This window comes from Oncorhynchus mykiss, chromosome 19 (genome assembly GCF_057628025.1).
Source record: "Oncorhynchus mykiss isolate SJ-2025 chromosome 19, ASM5762802v1, whole genome shotgun sequence".
NCBI lineage: Eukaryota > Metazoa > Chordata > Actinopteri > Salmoniformes > Salmonidae > Oncorhynchus > Oncorhynchus mykiss.
In genome coordinates, this window is record NC_143040.1 from 36,689,259 (window position 1) to 36,710,722 (window position 21,464).

General features: G+C 41.4%; 2 protein-coding genes across 47 annotated transcripts in view; both read right to left on the minus strand.

Annotated features, from left to right (window-relative positions):
- The window catches only part of LOC110497603 (DNA (cytosine-5)-methyltransferase 3A), a 68,622-nt gene extending 67,205 nt beyond the window's left edge, over window positions 1–1,417 (minus strand). For 4 of the 10 annotated variants that reach the window (XM_090210881.1, XM_090210878.1, XM_090210880.1 and 1 more), the window contains exon 1: window positions 870–1,417. The gene's annotated coding sequence lies outside the window, so the exon portion shown is untranslated. The remainder of the gene's footprint in view (window positions 1–869) is intronic. The other 6 variants (XM_090210885.1, XM_090210883.1, XM_090210884.1 and 3 more) reach the window with 3 other exon arrangements.
- A 923-nt stretch (window positions 1,418–2,340) lies between these two features.
- dtnbb (dystrobrevin, beta b) overlaps window positions 2,341–21,464 on the minus strand; it is a 57,601-nt gene continuing 38,477 nt past the window's right edge. For 4 of the 37 annotated variants that reach the window (XM_090210916.1, XM_090210914.1, XM_090210915.1 and 1 more), the window contains exons 11-20: window positions 15,163–15,253; window positions 14,629–14,714; window positions 13,897–14,010; window positions 12,880–12,976; window positions 12,260–12,280; window positions 8,606–8,765; window positions 8,260–8,349; window positions 8,098–8,157; window positions 7,866–7,893; window positions 2,341–7,616 (exon numbers count right to left, since the gene is read on the minus strand). In XM_090210916.1, coding sequence (XP_090067042.1) covers window positions 7,880–7,893; window positions 8,098–8,157; window positions 8,260–8,349; window positions 8,606–8,765; window positions 12,260–12,280; window positions 12,880–12,976; window positions 13,897–14,010; window positions 14,629–14,714; window positions 15,163–15,253 — 733 coding nt within the window. In that variant the 3' untranslated portion in view covers window positions 2,341–7,616; window positions 7,866–7,879. Of the gene's footprint in view, window positions 7,617–7,865; window positions 7,894–8,097; window positions 8,158–8,254; window positions 8,350–8,605; window positions 8,766–12,259; window positions 12,281–12,855; window positions 12,977–13,896; window positions 14,011–14,628; window positions 14,715–15,147; window positions 15,254–18,803; window positions 18,879–21,464 lie in introns of those variants that run through there. The other 33 variants (XM_090210909.1, XM_090210907.1, XM_090210908.1 and 30 more) reach the window with 18 other exon arrangements.

A 21,464-nucleotide genomic window follows, 5' to 3' on the forward strand; every position in this document is an offset into this window, starting at 1 on the left:
CTTGTTATAGGGTAAACGTCCTTGGTGTTTTGGTCATTGCCCCCATTTTAACTAGCTAGTCCTACACCACCGATAACCGCCGGTGTTTAAAGTGCTCAAGATACACTTTCACCCACGCACACACACAGGCAGACTTTCTGACACATTGGTACAAATGTAGCATGAATGCAACATTTAGAACAGACTGGAGCGATAGTCAATAGGCATTTTAACATATTGGTAAATGTATCAGTGTTGTTAACGTGTAAATGCACGGTTCGATTTTTTTCGTGAACACACACATTTTGCGGATAATGACATTGCGTCCACAAAACGTGTTACTTTTTTTAAATATACAAAATGAGTGTGGATTCAGTGTTACGGCCTACTGTTCCATTGTCAGCACAAAACACTAATCTGATACATTCTAACAATTATGATTGAATTAAATACTTTATAAGTGCACACATGGTTGGCGGTCACCTGCATTTGTCACTCGTCAAGGCTAAATTACAAAGTTTTACACGTATTTGCAGGGGAAATCATCATCTGTAAACCGGTGGACTGTAGCCTATCCCATTTATAGGCCACAACCATTTGAAGGATAAAACCCCGTTATGTTCAGACGGGCCGGTATTCTGTAGCAACAATCGCCGTTCTGTGTCTACAAATACGCCGTCATCAAGTTCAAGTGCATATCACAATGTCTAATCGTCAGTCTCCACATCTGCAAAAGCACAAAACGGCTATCTGTTTCCCTTCAGCACAATCGAGTGCAGCCAATTTGCCTTCCGTTCTCAGGGCTCTCATGACTGTGTCTGTTCCGATAAAGGTTAGGCTACCCCTACAGAGGGTTTGGTGATAACGGGCTATGTCACGGTGTTCATTACCCGTTTTGCCAAGTCCCAGGCCTGACCCTTTTTGTTTTCTCTTGCTCCCGGATACTCCTTCTTCTTCTCTCCCCGTCCTCCACCTCCCCAGCCGGCCAGCACTCCGCCAGATGCTCCGATCACACTGCAGGGGCCAACGGACTGATCGTGTCTCCACCAGGTCCTAAAGGTAGTGGGGTAACGGCTGCTGCTCTACTGCCATTGGGCTAATTAATATCTTTATAAAATATATGCTTACAATGTTTCAAAATCTGTGCCAAATACTCAAGACCAATATCCCAATAAATAAAACACAATAACAAAAAATGACCGTCTTCATTTTGTCCAGAGTGATTTGACCTAAATTACCTGTTTAGTGGATTGATTAAACAGATATAGTAATTCAAATTCTTCATACTTATCATATATTATCATATATTATTATTTCCATACATGCCCACTAGACGGGGACATACTGTACGTCTGTTGCTTCAGAAGGATGTCAGTAGGCTATGTCAGTGTCAGACACATAGTATAGTGGCTGAGGCTCTTACAAGCACAAACAGAACAAAACCCAGGGGAGGAGCAGACAGCTCTTTAGGAGGGAGGAAGAGACGGCAGAGAGAGAGAGAGAGAGAGAGAGAGACAGACAGAGAGAGAGAGACAGAGAGAGAGAGCGAGCAAGAGACAGAGAGAGAGAGAGAGAGAGAGAGAGAGACAGAGAGAGAGACAGAGAGAGAGAGAGAGAGAGCGAGAGAGAGACAGAGAGAGAGAGAGAGAGAGAGAGAGAGAGAGAGAGAGAGCAGGTGGATGTGGTTCAGTGAGCTAGAAGCATGGCTGGAGCCAGGAGCTCCTCACATCACACCACACGTCTGTAGAGTAGACTGACTTTCTCTAATTCTCATGGTCTGGTTCAGTCAAGGACAGCAGAATGATGACACAACCCACGGCAGAGGGAGAGGAGAACAGGAGCTGGGACTGCTCTCACTGACCCCCTTGCACAGATAGACAGACACATATGCCCATACAACCCACAAGCTCACAAACACTCCCACGCATGCATACATGCACACGCATACACACCTTACCTGAAACATAGCACTCATCTACAGACATCCAAAGTGTCTAGTTGTTTTCTCTCTCTGTGTGGTCTGGTCTGATGTCTTCTTTGTGTGTTATGATTACAGTTCTTCTGCACATTAAACATCAGGAGATATTGTTTATCATTGGACGTCCTAGAGAATATTACTCCCTGGGACCAATGGTAATCTCATCAGATAGGAGGGAGTTTTTTTCCCCCAGGAAGAATTTTGGGGCTTTCACAACAACCACTCAATTACTTGAAAAACAGCAAACTATGTATACTGAAACTGTGCTGTAAGGTTATGACAGTCATATTCTTTCCAAGGCCACATAGACAGTGCAGTACATAGGGCAAACGATAACCAGTATATACAGTTCTGCAAGAAGGCATCCCATTTCAAAGCATATCAAGCGTTTCAATCTTTTAATATATTTCACAATTTATTCATTTTATTTACAAAAGACAGTGGTCATGTGACATAAAACCATGTTTTAAAAATGAACATGAGAAACAAATGCATACCAGAAGCATAACAGTACATAACACAGAGATAGATAAATAACATTTAGGGAAGCTTGTGGTTCGTCATCTTGCACATTTTCTCTATGCAAAAAAAAAAAACATGATCACAAAGTGCTGTATGTACCTGTCTATTGCCTCTGTTGGCTAGAAGGAGATCATTCTAGAACTCTTGGTAGCTTAAGAACTCTTGGTAGCTCAGGAATGGTGGGTAGCTATAGAACGGTTGGTTGGTGGTTCTAGAACTGTTGATAGCTCTAGAATGGTGGATAACTCTGGAACTGTTGGTAGGTCTAGAATGGTCGGTAGCTCTAGAACGGTTGGTAGCTCTAGAACAGTGGGTAGCTCTAGAACGGTTGGTGGTTCTAGAACTGTTGATAGCTCTGGAACTTGTAACGATTCTACATTTTAATTAAGGAAGACCATGTAAATGTGGGCGGTCTCGATTATATCATGACAAAATTTGGACATCAACAACAACAACATATAGAATGTAGATATATCTGTATGATGACACACAAAGTCTGCAAACATTTTGGCACAAATGTAAAGGCTGAATAAAAGTGTACTTACTTTCCCTCCTGAACAACAATACATAAATAAACTTTTCCCACATGGTCACAGACTGAGACTAAAACTCCTACTTAAAAGGCTGACTGATATTCTTATATCTGCATGAATGGGTTGTACTTTATACAGTACTTTATACAGAACATCTAGGCACAAACTCAAATCATAACACTGCATTCCTATCTGTGACCGGAGTGAAGAGAGAATACAATGATTCACTTTTCCAAAGGTTCTATCTCAGTACTTCAATTTTCCTTTAGGTCTTGAATATACATTGTTGTATAGAGTGAAACAAAATGTCAAACCCTCAGACTTAATCTGTATTAGTTACAACTTGTATGTTTTGTATTTTACAATGTTGTGCTGTGCGTTACAGTATATTGGTCACCGTTTCATATAATAACCTCTTAATCATTTAGGCAACTAACTGATGTGCAAGACAAGTGCTCACTTGAATGAGATGTGTTTCGATAAATCATTATCAATGATTCAATTCCACAAGCAAACTAGAATAACACCCAGAATGATAACATCATGTCAAATGAATAACCAAATTAAAAATATCACATTTAGAACAACGGATACAAAGGAGAAACTCTTTTGTTCTTCTATTTCTCGACACAGTGTGATAGGTTGGTAAGACCTTGTACCTAGCTTATAGGATAGGCTGTCTGTACTGTACACATCACATCAATGCAAAATGTAGTCCTCAAGTACAAATTCCGTACAGGTCATTGCTTAACCAGTGTTTGGTACCATTATCATTGACTTTTTACCATTCTGGTCCAATTATTATCCTTCACTTGTTATTGTCATGTTACATCATGACAAACCAAACTGAACCAAACCCTACTCTTCGCTATCTGGCCATTTATTGTTTCAGATTGCTAAGCCGAACATTTGTTATGAAGTTATCAATGTCAGTGATTGTTTTCAGAGACACATGGAACTCCTGAACAGCAGAAAGTTCCATCAACCAGAATACATGTGTTTTATTGGACCTAATATTCTCCTGATTCAAGTAAGTCGGTATCCTTTTCCAGTCCACCTCTGTCGCTAAGCCTGTAGCTACTATATAGCTGTTCTTACGCCAAATCGGACAATAATTCACAAAAACAACATGCTCAGTCAAAATTAGCACTTCAGCAATAGCCTCCTATTTCTCTCCTCTAAGTCATTCAACATTCTTAGCCAACACTAGACTTGCCCCATGTCCCAATAATCTGTCCTTTCTCCTGAAGTAAGCAATTGTTCACTGCCCTACATGTAGACTGAGTGCACAAAACATTAGGAACACCTTCTCTGTCCATGACATAGACTGACCAGGTGAATCCAGGTGAAGGCTACAATCCCTTATTAATGTCACCTGTTAAATCCACTTCAATCAGTGTAGATGAAGGGGGGGAGACAGGTTAAAATAATGATTTTTAAGCCTTGAGACAACTGATACATGGATTGTGTATGTGTGCCATTCAGATGGTGAATGGGCAAGACAAAATATTTAAGTGCCTTTGAATGGGGTATGGTAGTAGGTGCCAGGTGTAACAGAGTTGGTTATGTTTCCACTTGCCTCTAAAGAAATGTGTATTTAATGTGCAAGCATTCTTATTGGTTGGTTCAATTCTGATGACAATGTTGTTATTGGCCCCTCTTGCAGATAGAGATCTCGAAAGTCAGGTCTCCCCAGTATGAAAATGTGATGTAAGGGGTTGGTCACGTTCTGAATACTGTATTCCATTTATATTTTACAATGTGTACAAGTTTGCTGTACATTTCTGATGTATACATGTGTGGGTATATGGTACCTGTTAGGGATGGGGGGCTTTCCGGGATGTGCTTTGGTATATGTTTGCTGTGTTAGCTAGCATGCACCGATGTAACGGTCACATAAACTCACTGCTAACACAGTTGCTTTCATGCTACAGATTTAACCATCGACAGCCATCAACATCATTAAGTCCTACACAACTAGCATGCCATTTCCTACTTAATCACAGGTAGTACCACGTTATGTTGGTGTATTTTGTTAATGCCCAGTATGAAAATGTGATGCAAGGGATTTTACCATCGACATCATTAAGCCCTGCACTACTAATGTGCTGTTTCCTATTTAACTACAGATAATAAATGATGCCCAACTGGGACCACTGGCTGGGGTGATTTCTTTGAACAAAACGCAACGCAAGGAGAGTACGATTAACATCTGTTACATGCCAGGCACAGTGGTTTTAGTGAGTCAAGAACTTCACCGCTGCTGGGTTTTTCCTGCTCAACAGTTTGCAGTGTGTATCAAGAATGCTCCACCACCCAAATGACTTCCAGCCAACTTGACACAACACGGGCCAGCATCCCTGTGGAATGCTTCCGACACCTTGTAGAGTCCATGCCCTGACAAATTGAGGCTGTTCTGAGGGCGAAAGGTGTGTGGGGGGGGGGGGGGGGGGGGGGGGCTCAATGTTAGGAAGGTGTCCCTAATGTTTTGTACACTCTGTTCATTTAAAAGGAATGAACCGATACAATACATATGGTGGAAATTCTACTTTAGTCTATGCTCACACCAATTCAATGCTTTTCAATGTGTGTGGAAGAGTGCTTGAGTGCACATTTTTGGAGAAAGCCAGATTTTTGAGACACAGGTTTGCTGTCTGCTACCCTTCAGGCTCTTTTATGATCAGTCTCTGACCCCTACAGACACAGGTCTGGAGCCCATTAGGGCCCAGGCTACTGACTCATAATCGTTAACCACACAGAACATGCGTCCCAAATGGCATCCTATTCCCTATAATAGTGCACCATTTTTGACCAGGGCTAATAGGCCCTGGTCAAAAGTAGTGCACTATGTAGGGAATGGGGTGCCATTTGGGATGCAAACCAGCCACCACCACATTCCATCTACAGTCCCTGAGCACCTATCTATTAACTCTCACATAAACATGTTCCAGTCCTCATTTATTTTAACTAAATAAAGCTATCAAAGCAACTCTTATCTGTGCATAACTTTGCTTTCTGTACCGCCCGTCCTCACCTACGTACAGGTGTATAGGTGGATATGGTGTAACTCAACATATTTGAACGAAAGAGCACACAATATAATAATATTCATTTAAACTACCGTCCTGAGATGCTCTCCGTCTCTTTACTTTACGTGGACAATAAATACTGTTACTACTGAGTGACTAGTTAGTGGATTAGGGACGAAGTACCATGCAGTTTTAATGCTCTTTAAGATGCATTTACTAGCTTCTCTCGCTTAGTTAATTTTTTTATTGAGACAAAACGAGGAGAATAATAAATCTGTTTATAACAAAGGGACGATTCCCTGATGAAATTAAACGTTTAGCATTGAAGACAATAGCCCCCATACTAGGCTCCCTTTAACCAAACAAACAAACAGCCCTCATATTTTTGCAAGGGTGTCTCACGACATAGAGTGAGCACGCAGTAGCAGCAGTATGTGACTCAGGCTGTCCTAAATGACACCCTATTCCCTATATAGTGTACTACTTTTGACCAGAGCCCTATAGGCCTTGGTCAAATGTAGTGCGCTATATAGGGAATAGAGTGCCATTTGGGGCACGACCAATGTGAACTCTGAGGCATGACAATATACAGGACTACAGATCCTAGCAGTCATTAGAATCAAGCGTTTCTCAACCTTTTTTGTACCAGGAAACTGCAAGGACCAGCTACAGCCCTCCAATGAAGACCACTTAGATTAAAACTAGCACTTGAGAACTGACTAAATCAGTTTCAGCTCACTATCTGAGGGATCGATCAGCAACATCATTGGGACCCGTGCTGGCCCGCGGACCACAGGTTGAGAAACACTGATAAACCCACAAAGAGCTGGCATAACATGGTACCTACCTACCTACCTACAGTACACCCAGTCAGACTCAGGACAGTGCAACTTCATGCAAAACCCCTAATGAAAACATACTAGCTAGCCGTCTCTAATGATACAAAAGCAATGAAGGCTAGGGAACATATCATCATCATGAAAATAGGTTGCTTTCAGGTCGTGGTCAGTGCTGTGTTCCCAAGGTCATGTATAATGTGTACAGTATATACAGATAGATAGACAGCGTTCCAAATGGCACTCTATTCCTTATGTAGTACACTACTTTTGAACAGGGCATATAGGGCACTGGTCAAAAGTACTGCACGATATAGGGAATAGGGTGCCATTTGGTATGCACACAGAATGGTCTGTTATTGACAATACGGGTTGAGAGAAAGCACAGCAAGCCACTCCTTTAGACCTTTGACCGTTGCAGTCATGATGAGGGGGATCAATCAATACATAATAATTACAGCTTTAAGTTTTTATACAGAACAACATATACACTCGCTAATAGAAGCATCTTGCTTTTTTTCCGCAGCAAGGTGTAATAAACATGTTTGATAGTAGTTCACACAGTGAAATCCTGTTTGATAACAGCATGCATTACTCTACGTGCTTATGCCCGATAGAAGGGTTTGGTTGTTGTGACTGATTCTCATTTGGATTCAACTTTTCCAGTCATGTCCAGTCTGACATCCGGTATAGATGGAGTGGTTGTTGCTCCCTCGATGCTTTACTTCTCTCACTGTGCCTGAAGACACACAGATAGACAGGGAAGAAGGATAGGTTTTAGACTGGGGTAGAAAGTAACCATGAAGAGAACTATTCACAGAGGAAGTTTGGATTTCGACGATTATGTCCGACTGAAACAGTTCCTCTGAATCTCTGTTTTGTTCATAGGTGCTTGGCAGATTTGTTGCATTACAATATGAATTACTAATGAGTTACTGTGACGATATTATACGGACAATATCACAGCTATCGGAATATTCATACATACCTTTTCCACTCTTTTCATTCTGCCTCGGCTAGAAAACAATGAGAAAGGATTAGTTATTTGCAGTAACATAAAAGTCTAACACATGATTTCCACAAACAATGACCTTCTTCCATTTGGAGTGGAGAAGTACAATTAGAATTCTAGAGTGACGTTTCAAAGAAATGACATTTCAAAATCTCAAACAGGAACTAAGCAATGTTAACAACATAATACTGAGCCAAGACTTATTCACCCCTGTCCCTTAGGCCTCCGTTCCTCATGTTGTTGTCCTCTTCCTCTGCAGCATCATCTACTTCATGACAAAGACCCAAAGAATTCAGAGATGATATCCTCCGTCACCAGAGTTATAAAAACAAACACAGGCAACCAGGAAGTCATGTGCCTTTCAACTAACCTGAGTGGAGTTCTTTGACGAGTGATGACATGGTGTTTGTGATTGAATCTGCAGCGACCAACAGATCATTACGAAGATTTCTAGGTACACCTGAAAGACAGAGGACACCGTCACTGATTGTAGTCACTGATTTACATGGCATTTAGTTGCTAGCTATTTTTGAAGCATGTTTTTTTATTTTTATGCATCCTTAAATCCAATTTGGCACAGCTCAATCACAGGTGTTGTGTTCTCAATGACTCAAACAAGGTAAGAATGGATAACTAACAGCAGACTGATAACTAACATGCACTGGGCCACATTGGATCTAAAGGAGGACATAGTCCAGCGGAGGTCCAGCACTCACCGTGAGCGAAGGCCTCCAGCACGTCCCCCCCCACCCCGGCCAGGCAGTCCTGGGGTGTGTGGGTGGGGGTGGACCCAGCTGAGGTGGAGCGGATGGGCATGGGCATGGAGCAGCCTGCCCCATGGCTGGGGGAAGAGTGGGGTGAGCCTCCTGTCTGGGTCTGATAACATAACATCACCATGGGTTAGGATACAAATACTATAGAAATATACCAACTTCACCATGGGTTAGGATACAAATACTATAGAAATATACCAACATCACCATGGGTTAGGATCCAAATACTATAGAAATATACCAACACCACCATGGGTTAGGATACAAATACTATAGAAATATACCAACACCACCATGGGTTAGATACAAATACTATAGAAATATACCAACATCACCATGGGTTAGGATCTAAATAATATAGAAATACTGTATACCAACATCACCATGGGTTAGGATCCAAAAACTATAGAAATATACCAACACCACCATGGGTTAGGATCCAAAAACTATAGAAATATACCAACATCACCGTGGGTTAGGATCCAAAAACTATAGAAATATACCAACATCACCATGGGTTAGGATCCAAAAACTATAGAAATATACCAACACCACCATGGGTTAGGATCTAAATACTATAGAAATATACCAACATCACCATGGGTTAGGATCTAAATACTATAGAAATACTGTATACCAACATCACCATGGGTTAGGATCCAAATACTATGGAAACATACCAACATCACCATGGGTTAGGATCCAAATACTATAGAAATATACCAACATCACCATGGGTTAGGATCTAAATACTATAGAAATACTGTATACCAACATCACCATGGGTTAGGATCCAAATACTATGGAAACATACCAACATCACCATGGGTTAGGATCCAAATACTATGGAAACATACCAACATCACCATGGGTTAGGATCCAAATACTATAGAAATATACCAACATCACCATGGGTTAGGATCCAAATACTATAGAAATATACCAACATCACCATGGGTTAGGATTTAAATACTATAGAAATATACCAACATCACCATGGGTTAGGATCCAAATACTATAGAAATATACCAACATCACCATGGGTTAGGATTTAAATACTATAGAAATATACCAACATCACCATGGGTTAGGATCCAAATACTATAGAAATATACCAACATCACCATGGGTTAGGATACAAATACTATAGAAATATACCAACATCACCATGGGTTAGGATTTAAATACTATAGAAATATACCAACATCACCATGGGTTAGGATCCAAATACTATAGAAATATACCAACATCACCATGGGTTAGGATCCAAATACTATAGAAATATACCAACATCACCATGGGTTAGGATTTAAATACTATAGAAATATACCAACATCACCATGGGTTAGGATCTAAATAATATAGAAATACTGTATACCAACATCACCATGGGTTAGGATCCAAATACTATGGAAACATACCAACATCACCATGGGTTAGGATCCAAATACTATAGAAATATACCAATATCACCATGGGTTAGGATCCAAATACTATAGAAATATACCAACATCACCATGGGTTAGGATCCAAATACTATAGAAATACTGTATACCAACATCACCATGGGTTAGGATCCAAATACTATGGAAACATACCAACATCACCATGGGTTAGGATCCAAATACTATAGAAATATACCAATATCACCATGGGTTAGGATCCAAATACTATAGAAATATACCAACATCACCATGGGTTAGGATCCAAATACTATAGAAATACTGTATACCAACATCACCATGGGTTAGGATCCAAATACTATAGAAACATACCAACACCACCATGGGTTAGGATCCAAAAACTATAGAAATATACCAACATCACCATAGGTAGGGTTAGGATTAGAGGAGGCCTAGACCACCACTTTTGTAACTTTGCTAAGAAAACACGACACACACGCACACCTACACCCCCCACGACATGACGCACACCTACACCCCCTACGACACACACCTAAACATACACACCCAGTCTATTACAGCACCTTTACTGCTCTGAAAGCTAATGAGAACCATGTGTGAGCCTGCCTGCCTGCAGGGACTAGAGAGGGGACTGTAATGTGCCGCCTGGGTTCAATGCTGCCTGGAGAAAGGGGCACTGTGTCCTTCCTAGGGTGGGGAGGGGTAAGGAAGGGAGAGGAGGGGGTTGGTGCAGGGCCCTTGGCCAGACCTGGGTTCAAACACTATTTGAATAATTTCTAATACTTTATCTGTGCTTGATTGAGCCTGCCTAGCTTAAAAATGGACAAATAGGATAGTCCCAAAAGTACAAACACCGCCTCAACTGGTACTCCAGGCAGGCTAGAGCAAATACAGAGGTATTGGAAAGATTTCGAGTACTGTTTACTTTGAACCCAAGTCTGCCCTGGTCCAGGACTGTATGGCTCAGAGCCAAGCAGCAGATGGTTAGCCAGACTGCAGTCACATTAGAGGGAAGGTTGTTAGCTTTGATGAAAGGAACAGGTCTCAGACGTTTGTTTGGCAAAGAAAGGAATACATGGCAGAGTTCTCACCAAATAACCTAGCACACTAAAGAACTTTACCTCAGACTAGAATTGATATCTCATGAAGCAACATATAACCTCGATATCACATTCTTTTTTTAAAATTTAGTGTAGATTAGAATGTATGCTCGCTCATATAGAAATGGCCAAAAAGGTAACATTAGACTATAATATGTAAGGGATAATCAACAAGGGGCTATGCGGTGAAACCAACCTTCCACGGTGTTGTTATCTTCCAGATAACGCATAGAGCCCCGAGTTGATTATCCCTTTTATACCATGACTATAATTTAACACATTTGCTGCTAGAAATGTGTTCATTTGCAGGTCAAAATGTGCTCAACGTCCACTGAATTAGCTAGGAAGTTTACTACATAGCTACGGTAGTTGCCTTGGTAACCGAACAAACAGACTTTCTACTTTAGCTAACCAAACCATCAGTCCTAGTTTGCTATTATGAATATCGAAATTCAACAATGCTAATAATGTTTTCAGTGCGACTTTTGCTTTCAAAAGCAGCTCAAACATAGAACAGAATTAATTATAGCCATTGAATTCTTCCGTGCTGATATACCGTACGTTATAAGGAAATTATGCACGCTCTAGAATGCCCTTCAAGCCAATCAGAAACGAGCATTCAAAAATGCCATGTTATAACTTATCAATAAGGCTCGAGGGGGTGTAGTATATGGACAAAATACCACAAACCCCTGAGGTGCGTTATTGCTATTATAAACTGGTTACCAATATAATTAGGGCAGTAATAATACATGTTTTGTCATACCTGTGGTATAAGGGCTGATATAACACAGCTGTCAGCCAAATCAGCATTCAGGGCTCGAAGCACCCAGTGTATAATAAGGTAGTCTAGTGTATGGTTTCCTGTACATATGTACTGTGTCAAATGTACACAAAAAACGATGCTACTCTAAGTTCCTTGAAACACGATCTGTCTGAGACATATCAGCACATGCTTTGAGTGTGGAGAGTAGTATGAAACGTAACACTACGGCGGCTGAATGAGCGGGTCTGCTTCTGTATTGCTGTATTAGCGTATTAATGTATAGTTAACTGAATAGGGAGACACTTACTGCCTGCTTCTGCTCCTCATCCTATCAGCCAGCCAATGGTACGCGGTGATATTAAAGCGTGAGCAGTGAGGGAGAGGAAAGAAGTGAGGGGGAGATAACAAGAGAGAGCGAGAGACAGGAGAGAGAAAAAGAAATTAAGAAATTAAGACAGACAGACAGACAGACAGACAGACAGACAGACAGACAGACAGACAGACAGAGACAGACAGAGAGACAGAGAGACAGTGAGACAGACAGACAGACAGACAGACAGACAGACAGACAGACAGACAGACAGACAGACGGTGGCAAAGACAAAGAGTCAAAAGCTTTCAATATCAGGACAGAACAGACAGGTTCATACGTGTAAGATCCTTTCAAGGTAACCAATGGACCCTGAGGCAGACTACTGTCAACTACAATCAATGCAGCGTTTTAAATGGTTGTATAAAATATAAAACAGATTCACGGTTGACGTTAACGAATACCTGATGACACGAAAAGCAATAATGACATATGTTGATACTGATACACAACTAATACGTATTACAACGTTAGTATATGAAAGTCAGAATAACAACAAACCGTGATATAGTGTATCAGATAGCGTATAATACTCTGTAGTCATAGTACTATCCTACCTTGAGTAGCCTCATCAGTCCCTCGAGCTGGACCATCAGTTCCCGTCTGCTCTCCTGTAGGGCTGACATGCGCCTCTCCAGCTCATCCTTCCTGTGCCTGTTGTCCCACAATCATACACAAACACAACACCTGGCTGTCAGTCCCTACTGCCTCCTGAAAGGCCTGTCAGTCTCCACACTCTTCTGTCAGGTGGCGTCGTGCTGAAGTAAGACAGTGGGGTTTTCAAACCTCTTCTTTGGGATTGTCATATGTTTCACAATTACCTCAGTCTACCTCAGTTGATGATTAGTTGACGATTGGAATCAAGTCGCTCTGAAATAGTTAAAATACACTGAACGGCTGGGGGTCCCAGAGGACAGGTTTGAAAACCACTGATGTAAAACTTTGGTCAGTCTTTTGTTCATCTGTCCCTTTCCCAAACATCCCACAGACAACATGCTCACAGACAGTCCCTTCTTTGAGCCTGCTGCTTACACTCCGGGGTAACAGAAAGAGACAACTACTGGCTCAATCCCTTTTTCTGTGATGATAATACAATTGAACCATTGGTGTCTGAACACCCTCTGGTGGTCAAACGTGGTAATTACCTTCATTCGCATTATGAGATCAAAATGTCATTGAGGACTGAAAACACAGTCCTATCCATCTCTCTGCCCATTCCAAAAATCTCACAAACATCTGCTTCCCGGCTGTCTTTCTCCTCCTCTCTACCTCAGGGTTATAGGCCTTAATACAGACAGATATCTAACACACACATAGGCTGTTAGTGCTGTTATAGGTCATGCTGTGTTTACTGAGGAATTAAGGCATACTTTACTTTATTAAGGCATATCAATAAGTAATAAAGAGTTAATAAAGGTGTAGTTATGACTTTATAGAGTGTATAAATATGCAACAAGCAGTTATAACATTGATTGTAGATGGGCATAGATGTAAATGGATATAGACGATAATAAGCATACAGTAGATATAGATAAGATATAGGTGGGTAATAGATCTAGGTGTATATGTGGTACCTAAGGAGCCTGAGTTCGGCCAGCAGTGTGGGGTTTTGCTGGGCCTTCTCGGGGGTGGGCTGGGAGGCCTGCTCATGCTCCAGACGCAGTCGCTGGATCTCCTGAAGGATCTCTCTGAGGGACCAGAAGACACAACAAAATGGAGATTTAAAATCTGCCGATGACGTTTTGAAAGCAGGTCCTGATGACCAAGATAGATTTCAGTATATATTTCACAGAATTCTTAAGTTATGAGCATACAATACATATAATTACTGATTTAACTAAATTACCTGATAAACAATCTAAAGTAACTGTCCAGTGTTTCCAGATTTCTATGAAATATGACCTATAATTCATTACAATATGAGTGAAATAGTTTTTTAAAATTATTACGTATGTTAAAAAGCAGCTTTTCTGTGTTGGAATGGTGTGGGCGTACCCCAACAACAGAATGGTTATTAAAAATATTAACGCGAGCAGACAGCTGATTGGCCAGCTCAGCCAATGAACCAATATGACATCATGTTCTATGAGGAAATAGCTTGCTTAGTTTGAGGTGGGGTTTTGGAAGTGTTTTTTCTCCAATTGATGCTTTGGCCAGTATAGGATGAGTTCACTCATGCCCAAATGATGTAGTTAACAGAATATGAACTTTTAAAAGTTACATTTTCACTGGACAGTTACTTTAAGTAGTGATTATTCGATTTTTTTCATGTTTATTCATAAAGTGACAATCAAATACATTCCCACCTGTTCTTGTTCTCTAGTTCTGCTATTAGCTGCCTCTGTTGTTTGTTGGCATCAAAGTTGAAACTCAGATCTGTTGGAGGACATTGCTGAAAGACAAAATTACCATTAAAACCAGAATGAATAAAACTGAGTGGACAAAAGAGAGTAACACATCAAACATGATCTACTGGCCAGAAGTAAAAGTCATGCGTGCTGTGCTTCAGACCTTTTAATTTCACCTTTAACTTTGATCAACCGACTACACTGTGGGTAATGATTATCTTAGTCGCTGGTAACAGCCTTAACATGATCTGATTCTGGGCGCAGAGATCATTATTATCTCTTTATGAACATCCTGCAGTTACACAAAGTGTTACATCATAAGAAGAGGCTAAATGCAGGCGGACAGAATCACACCCTGGGGCGCCCTACTAGTCACACACACACACACACACACACACACACACACACACACACACACACACACACACACACACACACACACACACACACACACACACAGAGAGACACACTACTCACTGTGGAGCTACTCACTGTGGAGTTGCCTGCCTCAGCTGCCAGGCGCGCTGCGTAGCGAGCAATCAGACGATGCTCCTCATCTAGCCTGCTGGGACTCTCCAAGACACTGGAGAGAGAGAGAGAGATAGAGAGGAAGGGGGAGGGAGGAGGGAGAGAAGGAGTGAGGGATAGAGATCATAGAGCAATAATGTTTCATACATTTTAAATGTGGAATAATAATGGCATGTAAGTGCCATGGATATAATCATAAATTCATTTGGTGGGTGTTTATATTTGCCCTATTTTATATGCATGTGTAAACTGGACACCTCTCGGAGAGTGGGGTCACAGCCCTCCATTATCAACAACAACCCTGGAGCAATGAAGTGAAATGCCTTGCTCAAGGGCACATCAGCATATATTTTTTGTATCTTGTCAGCTCAGGGACTTGAACTAACAACCTTTCGGTTACTGACACACCACTCCAACCGCTAGGCTACCTGCCACCCCTATAACTTATGCCATCACTGTGGTCTGATCATTAAGAACTTGTGTGAAAAAGGTCTGATTATGCTGGGTTTCCATGAGTCTTTAGGGAGACAACACAAATCCCAATACAGCAACAGGCCACAAATGTCAGATTCCATCACAGCTGCTCATTCCAAAACCATTTACCCGGAAAAGTCAAATATGTGTGTGACTTTGGTTTTCATCGAGGCATATGGTCTGAACAGATGATTGGACATATGCTATCCCCTCTCTATGAGTGGTCTGCAATGATCTTCCTTTCTCCCTCCCTCTCTCCCTCATGATTAAGACCATTAAACAACAATCTGGATGGAAAGAAATTGCATCTGTAAAACCTCAACTACAGCTTCATATCCACTTCAGCTTTTTATCCACTGTCTACCAGTTATAACACAGTCTAGATTGAGTTTGAGAGGTCAGTCCAGTTAAAACCCAGCTTGAAATAAATTGGATCCCGTTTGTTTTTTAGCTTGGCTGACGTGCGACCCATGACTACACACCCATGACTATACCCCCAGTACATTCCACCGTCTCATGGAGTGCATGTTTAAGGACTGTCACTACCAATCTTTTTGCGTCAAGGAAAACGGCCCGAGAAGTCTGAGAGGTCAGTCCTGTTAGAAACCAACTATGGCTTTATATCCTGCGTCATAACTCTAGATTGAGTTCTGAGAGGTCAGTCCCAGGGTTTAAATAAGAGTGGAAAAGAGAAAGATAACCACACTGGCTCAGTCAGAGTTGGGCTGTTAGCTGTTCCTCTCCATTAATCGACAAGACCACTCCGACCAGGTCGTGTCTTACTGCCTCTGCTTCATCAGAGACAGAGTTTCCTTGAACCAGTCAATGCAGACAATAGCCTGGTCCCAGATCTGTTTGTGCTGTACAGCCAACTCTTATGGTCGCAGACGACCTCGTCTGCTAGCCTGGCCCCAGATCTGTTTGTGTTGGTTGTTTTCATGGCCTGGTCCCAAATCCACTGTGCTGTCCTGCCAACTCCTATGTAATTTTCATGCTAACTTGGCATGACAATGACCATTGGAGTTGGCAAGACGACACATATACTGTGGATCTGGGAGAATTCTAGCAGACAAGACTGTGTGTAAACGGCTTGTTGATCCTCTGTGAGCAGCCGGTCACCAATGCCCTTCTGTCTGTACTAGGTTCAAATGAGCTTATGCCATTTGACGCAGAACATGCTCAAAAACAGTATAATGTAGGAACACTGCTCTGTGACTGATTCTGCACTGCTTTGAGTCTCAGCATACACATTTCCCATTGGACGATAAAATAGTGTTGTTGTTGTTAGGCCCTACCGCATAATAACACGGCTGCTCATATACTGTACACTCAGAATCTGTGTATCAACACAATCACAGGGCTGTCAATCAAAGGGCTATCCCTCCATCTGTCTCTCTCTTACACATGTTTATGTTATTACAATGCAATCAATGTAGAATTTCACGAAGTATTTCAGGTGGAAAATACTGTAAAAGTTACTGTTCTCGAATTGAGCATGACGGCGACAATATTGACACCCCTCGTTAATAACATTCAGTCTGCCTACCAGTTGAGTCTGCGATTTCATATCTGGTGGCGTTTCGGTCAATAGTCAGTTAACTCCAAATTAAAAGTAATCGAACACTCCAACAGCAAATTATTTGTATTTTCTGGTGCTGAGTATTAGGTCATAAATTGTGGGTTGTCGGTCGGTGGGTTGGTCCTTGGAAGAGCAGCGCTGAGCAATCTGTTTGAGAGAGGCTGGAGAAGTGAAAAGATGCTTTGTCAGCAGACAGAGAGGACCAGACGGGTTCCAGTGCGAACCTGGAATAGAAGGTTAGGCCTCTACAAACAAAATCTACAACAATAACCATTCTTGATGGAAATTCAGTAAATTCCCTGGTTTTCCAGAAATCCTGGTTGGAGGATTCCGGATTTCCTGCTTAGTCCTTCCTGATTCCGGGAATCCTCCAACTGGCATTTCAGGAAAACCATGGAATTTATTGAACGTTCCCAGAATTTTGCAACCCTATGATGGACTAAGCTTACAATAAAACATCTCTGAATAAAAGGAAAAAAGACAAGATGACCTCATCAACTGGAATCTGGAAATACTAAACTGTATCATTTGAGACACAAAACAGTGGCTGATACTCTACGTACCGTTTTCATCGTGCTATTGTTAATGAGAGAGCTGTGGTGAGTAAGATCTTTAATGTATTTATTAAAACATAGGGAAAATAAACGTAAAGATTTTTGGGGGGGGTGCATTCAGCTAAGCGCCAGTGAGCTAAGGCAGAGAGTCCTGTTATTCAGCTGTAGTGACATCTTTGACTCCCAGACCCTTCACATCAGAAGAAGCCAAGCAGAACACAGTAATAATTACATGGATTAATATTTAAAAACCAAATGTGACAGTATGTCAGCTCACACAGTCAGACGCCAGGCTACAAGGATTTGAGAGGGAACAGGCTGGCTTGCTACCGCGCAAACAAGACCTTAGCACACACACACACACACACACACACACATACACACACACACACACACACACACACACACACACACACACACCTTTCCTCTGATCTGATAATGCGAGAGCAAACTCTCTACCTTAACCATCTCTTTGCATCCACAATGACACTTAACTTTGAGCAATCTGGAACCAATTTCGCCAAACATCAGAATGGATTTCTCTGTTCTGTTGATATGCAGCTTTTGGCAATATAGTGTGTGAGTGCGTGCGCGTGACCTCCTGGAGGAGAATGTGTTCTGAATCTTGCCTCTCAATCGCCCGGAGCTTCTGCCAATGCCTGATTACATCACAGTACTGCACACACACAGAAACACACACACACACTCATCTCTTCTACTTCTAATGACATAGCAGATACGATGGAACCCATGTATACCTGTCACTTCAATCAAGAGTTTATGATCAGGGCCACTAAAGTAGCTAACAAATAATGAGTTTTCTCAGGAATGATTCCAAGGGGAAGACGGGGATGGACTTGGCAACATCTTTAAGGGCACAGGACATAAGGGGGTGGAAGCAGTTGGTCAACAATGGTCTATGCTCTGCAAGGAATTCTGGAAATAGGTTAGGCATGATAGGTATTGGAGCAATTCAAAGCCAATGCTGAAGAACTCACCTTTTAGTAGGAGTAGGTGCCCCAGACGACATGAGCATTGTGTTGTTCATATTGTTGGCCACTGGCTTCGGCTGACTACAGTAAAACACAAGATTATACCACTTTATTGCTACACTGTGAAATAGACTTATACACTGACTCTGGGGTGGGAGAGAGGACATTTGCATTACAATACTGTAGGAATCATGAATATGCAATGGTGACTGTAAGCAATCGTCCTACAAAACTACTGTACAGTACGTAGAAACATTGCTACAGTAAAACACAAGATTACAGGACTTTATTGCTACACTGTAGGAGAAATATACTTCATATACGTATACTATTATACACTAAGGAGATCTGAGGATTCTGTCCCTACAGGGGAGGAGAGAGGGCATTTGCATAACATGTACATTACTGTAATATTCACAAATAAGCAATCATGACTATAGACTACAATCAATGGATGCAAACTTTCGTGTTTGGGGATTATCATTATCAAATAGGGAACAACTGTACTGTATGTAGAAGATTGCTACTGATTGTGCTGTACAGTATATGTGAATTCATTTGTCATGGTCTGTATGAAAAAATAATAGATTTGGCATTTTGATTAGCTTAAAACTAATTAAAACCGTACAAGAGGAACAAAAGCAGACAGGGAATCTAATTAAACTAGAAGTCTGTGGTTGGTGAGGAACTGGGAAAAGAAAGGTGACATTGCACTACAGAAGGTAATTTGGGAGAGTAAACAAAGACTATTAAGTCCATCTGGCTTTCATATCAGCACCGCAGTCCTGTGCTCGCTTGCTGGCTGGCTGGGGCTCTCTCTGTTTGGCTAGATTCTCCTGACTCATTGGCTCACTCTGGGTGTGTCTGAAATGGCATCATATTCTCTATATAGTGCACTACCTTCAATCAGTGCCCAAAGTAGTGTACTATATTTATTTATTTATTTTATTTTACCTTTATTTAACCAGGCAAGTCAGTTAAGAACAAATTCTTATTTTCAATGACGGCCTGGGAACAGTGGGTTAACTGCCTGTTCAGGGGCAGAACGACAGATTTGTACCTTGTCAGCTCGGGGGTTTGAACTCACAACCTTCCGGTTACTAGTCCAACGCTCTAACCACTAGGCTACCCTGCCGCCCCGTAGGAAATAGGGTGCCATTTCAGATGCAGAGTCTGCTGCTCGGACAAGAGAACTCTTCAAGTTCAGACTCCAGGGCAGCAGGTAGCTTAGTGGTTAAGAGCAATGGGCCAGTCACCGAAAGGTCGTTGGTTTGAATCCCTGAGCTGACTAGGTAAAACATCTGTTGCTGTGCCCTTTGAGCAAGGCACTTAACCCTAATTGCTCCTGTAAGTCGCTCTGGATAAGAGCTCAAATGTAAGATGTGTAGTCCCATGTGTGGAGAAATGACAGTTCTAAAGTAGCGTTGGTCTGTTTCTCTCCTGATCTGTCTTTCTCTCATTCCATGTATGGAAAAATAACAGTTGCAAAGTAATTTGCTACCTCTCATGCATTCTTCCTAAAATACTGTCCGTGTAGCCTCTCTCTCTTCACACTCCAATGTATGAAAATGATCAAAAAAAGAACACTGTATGTTTACTCTCACTATTTTTTTTTTATCTCTCTCCATATCACTTTCTCTATCTCTTATCCATTATCTCTACACCTCTCGTTGTAGCTTCGCCATTAATCAGCAGCAAGCCTCCAAACAATTTAAACAGCCATGAGTACTGACGTACTGAGAATAATTTAGCATACGTTTCTCCAGAATATGTTCAAAGAATGTTTGACCTTCATGGAAGTGAACCATTTCTGGAAATAAGACTTTCCATTGCGTAAAAGAGTTTCCATAACAGTAACTGTCAGTGAAGTAATACAAGTATGTTTACACAGACAGTTCACTGTTCTTCAACTGATCATTAGTTTGTGTACTCACATGACAGTACACACATGAAAGGTAGGGAAAATAAGTGCCATCTAATCTCTATGAACGCAAGGGAATAACCATTATACTGTATCAGTATTCATCAATATTTCTCAAAATAAAGAAACTGAATTCATTTTTCAATCACTGTACTACTCATGAGTATGCACTCGGGGGGTCAGCAGCGTATTTGCATTACTATGAAGATCAAATATTAGATTTCCCCAGAGTCAAGCTAATACATTCAAAGCCCACCATGGAACATGTTTTCAAACTACTATTTTTAAACTGGCTCCACATATACAATCCCAAACAATAAAAATAGAATGTTTGATCACGTTTAGAGAAGAAAAAGACGAGAAATCACTGATATTTCTGTCTTCATGCTCAAATCGGGAACATAGACACTGGGCAGAGTTACCTTTTAGAATGTTCTACACTGTCTTAGCATCTGAGCAAGACAGGACACAAACACGTCTCTAGTAAGATGCTGATGACCTAATCAAATATTTCTGAGTAACTCCAACTGTATGGAAAAGCCAGCGTGCACTTTCATGTAGAATCTAATACTATAATAACTGACTCAGTGAAAACCAAGACAAAGATAAGAGGCTATGAGATCTCACTTACCTCCTTTAGAGGGTAGAAAGCACCTGTCCGGCTAGCGGCTAACCAAATACATCCAACCATCCAAGTGCTGCTGTAGCCAGCTGCATACCCTGGTCCGCTCTGCTCTCAACTGAGC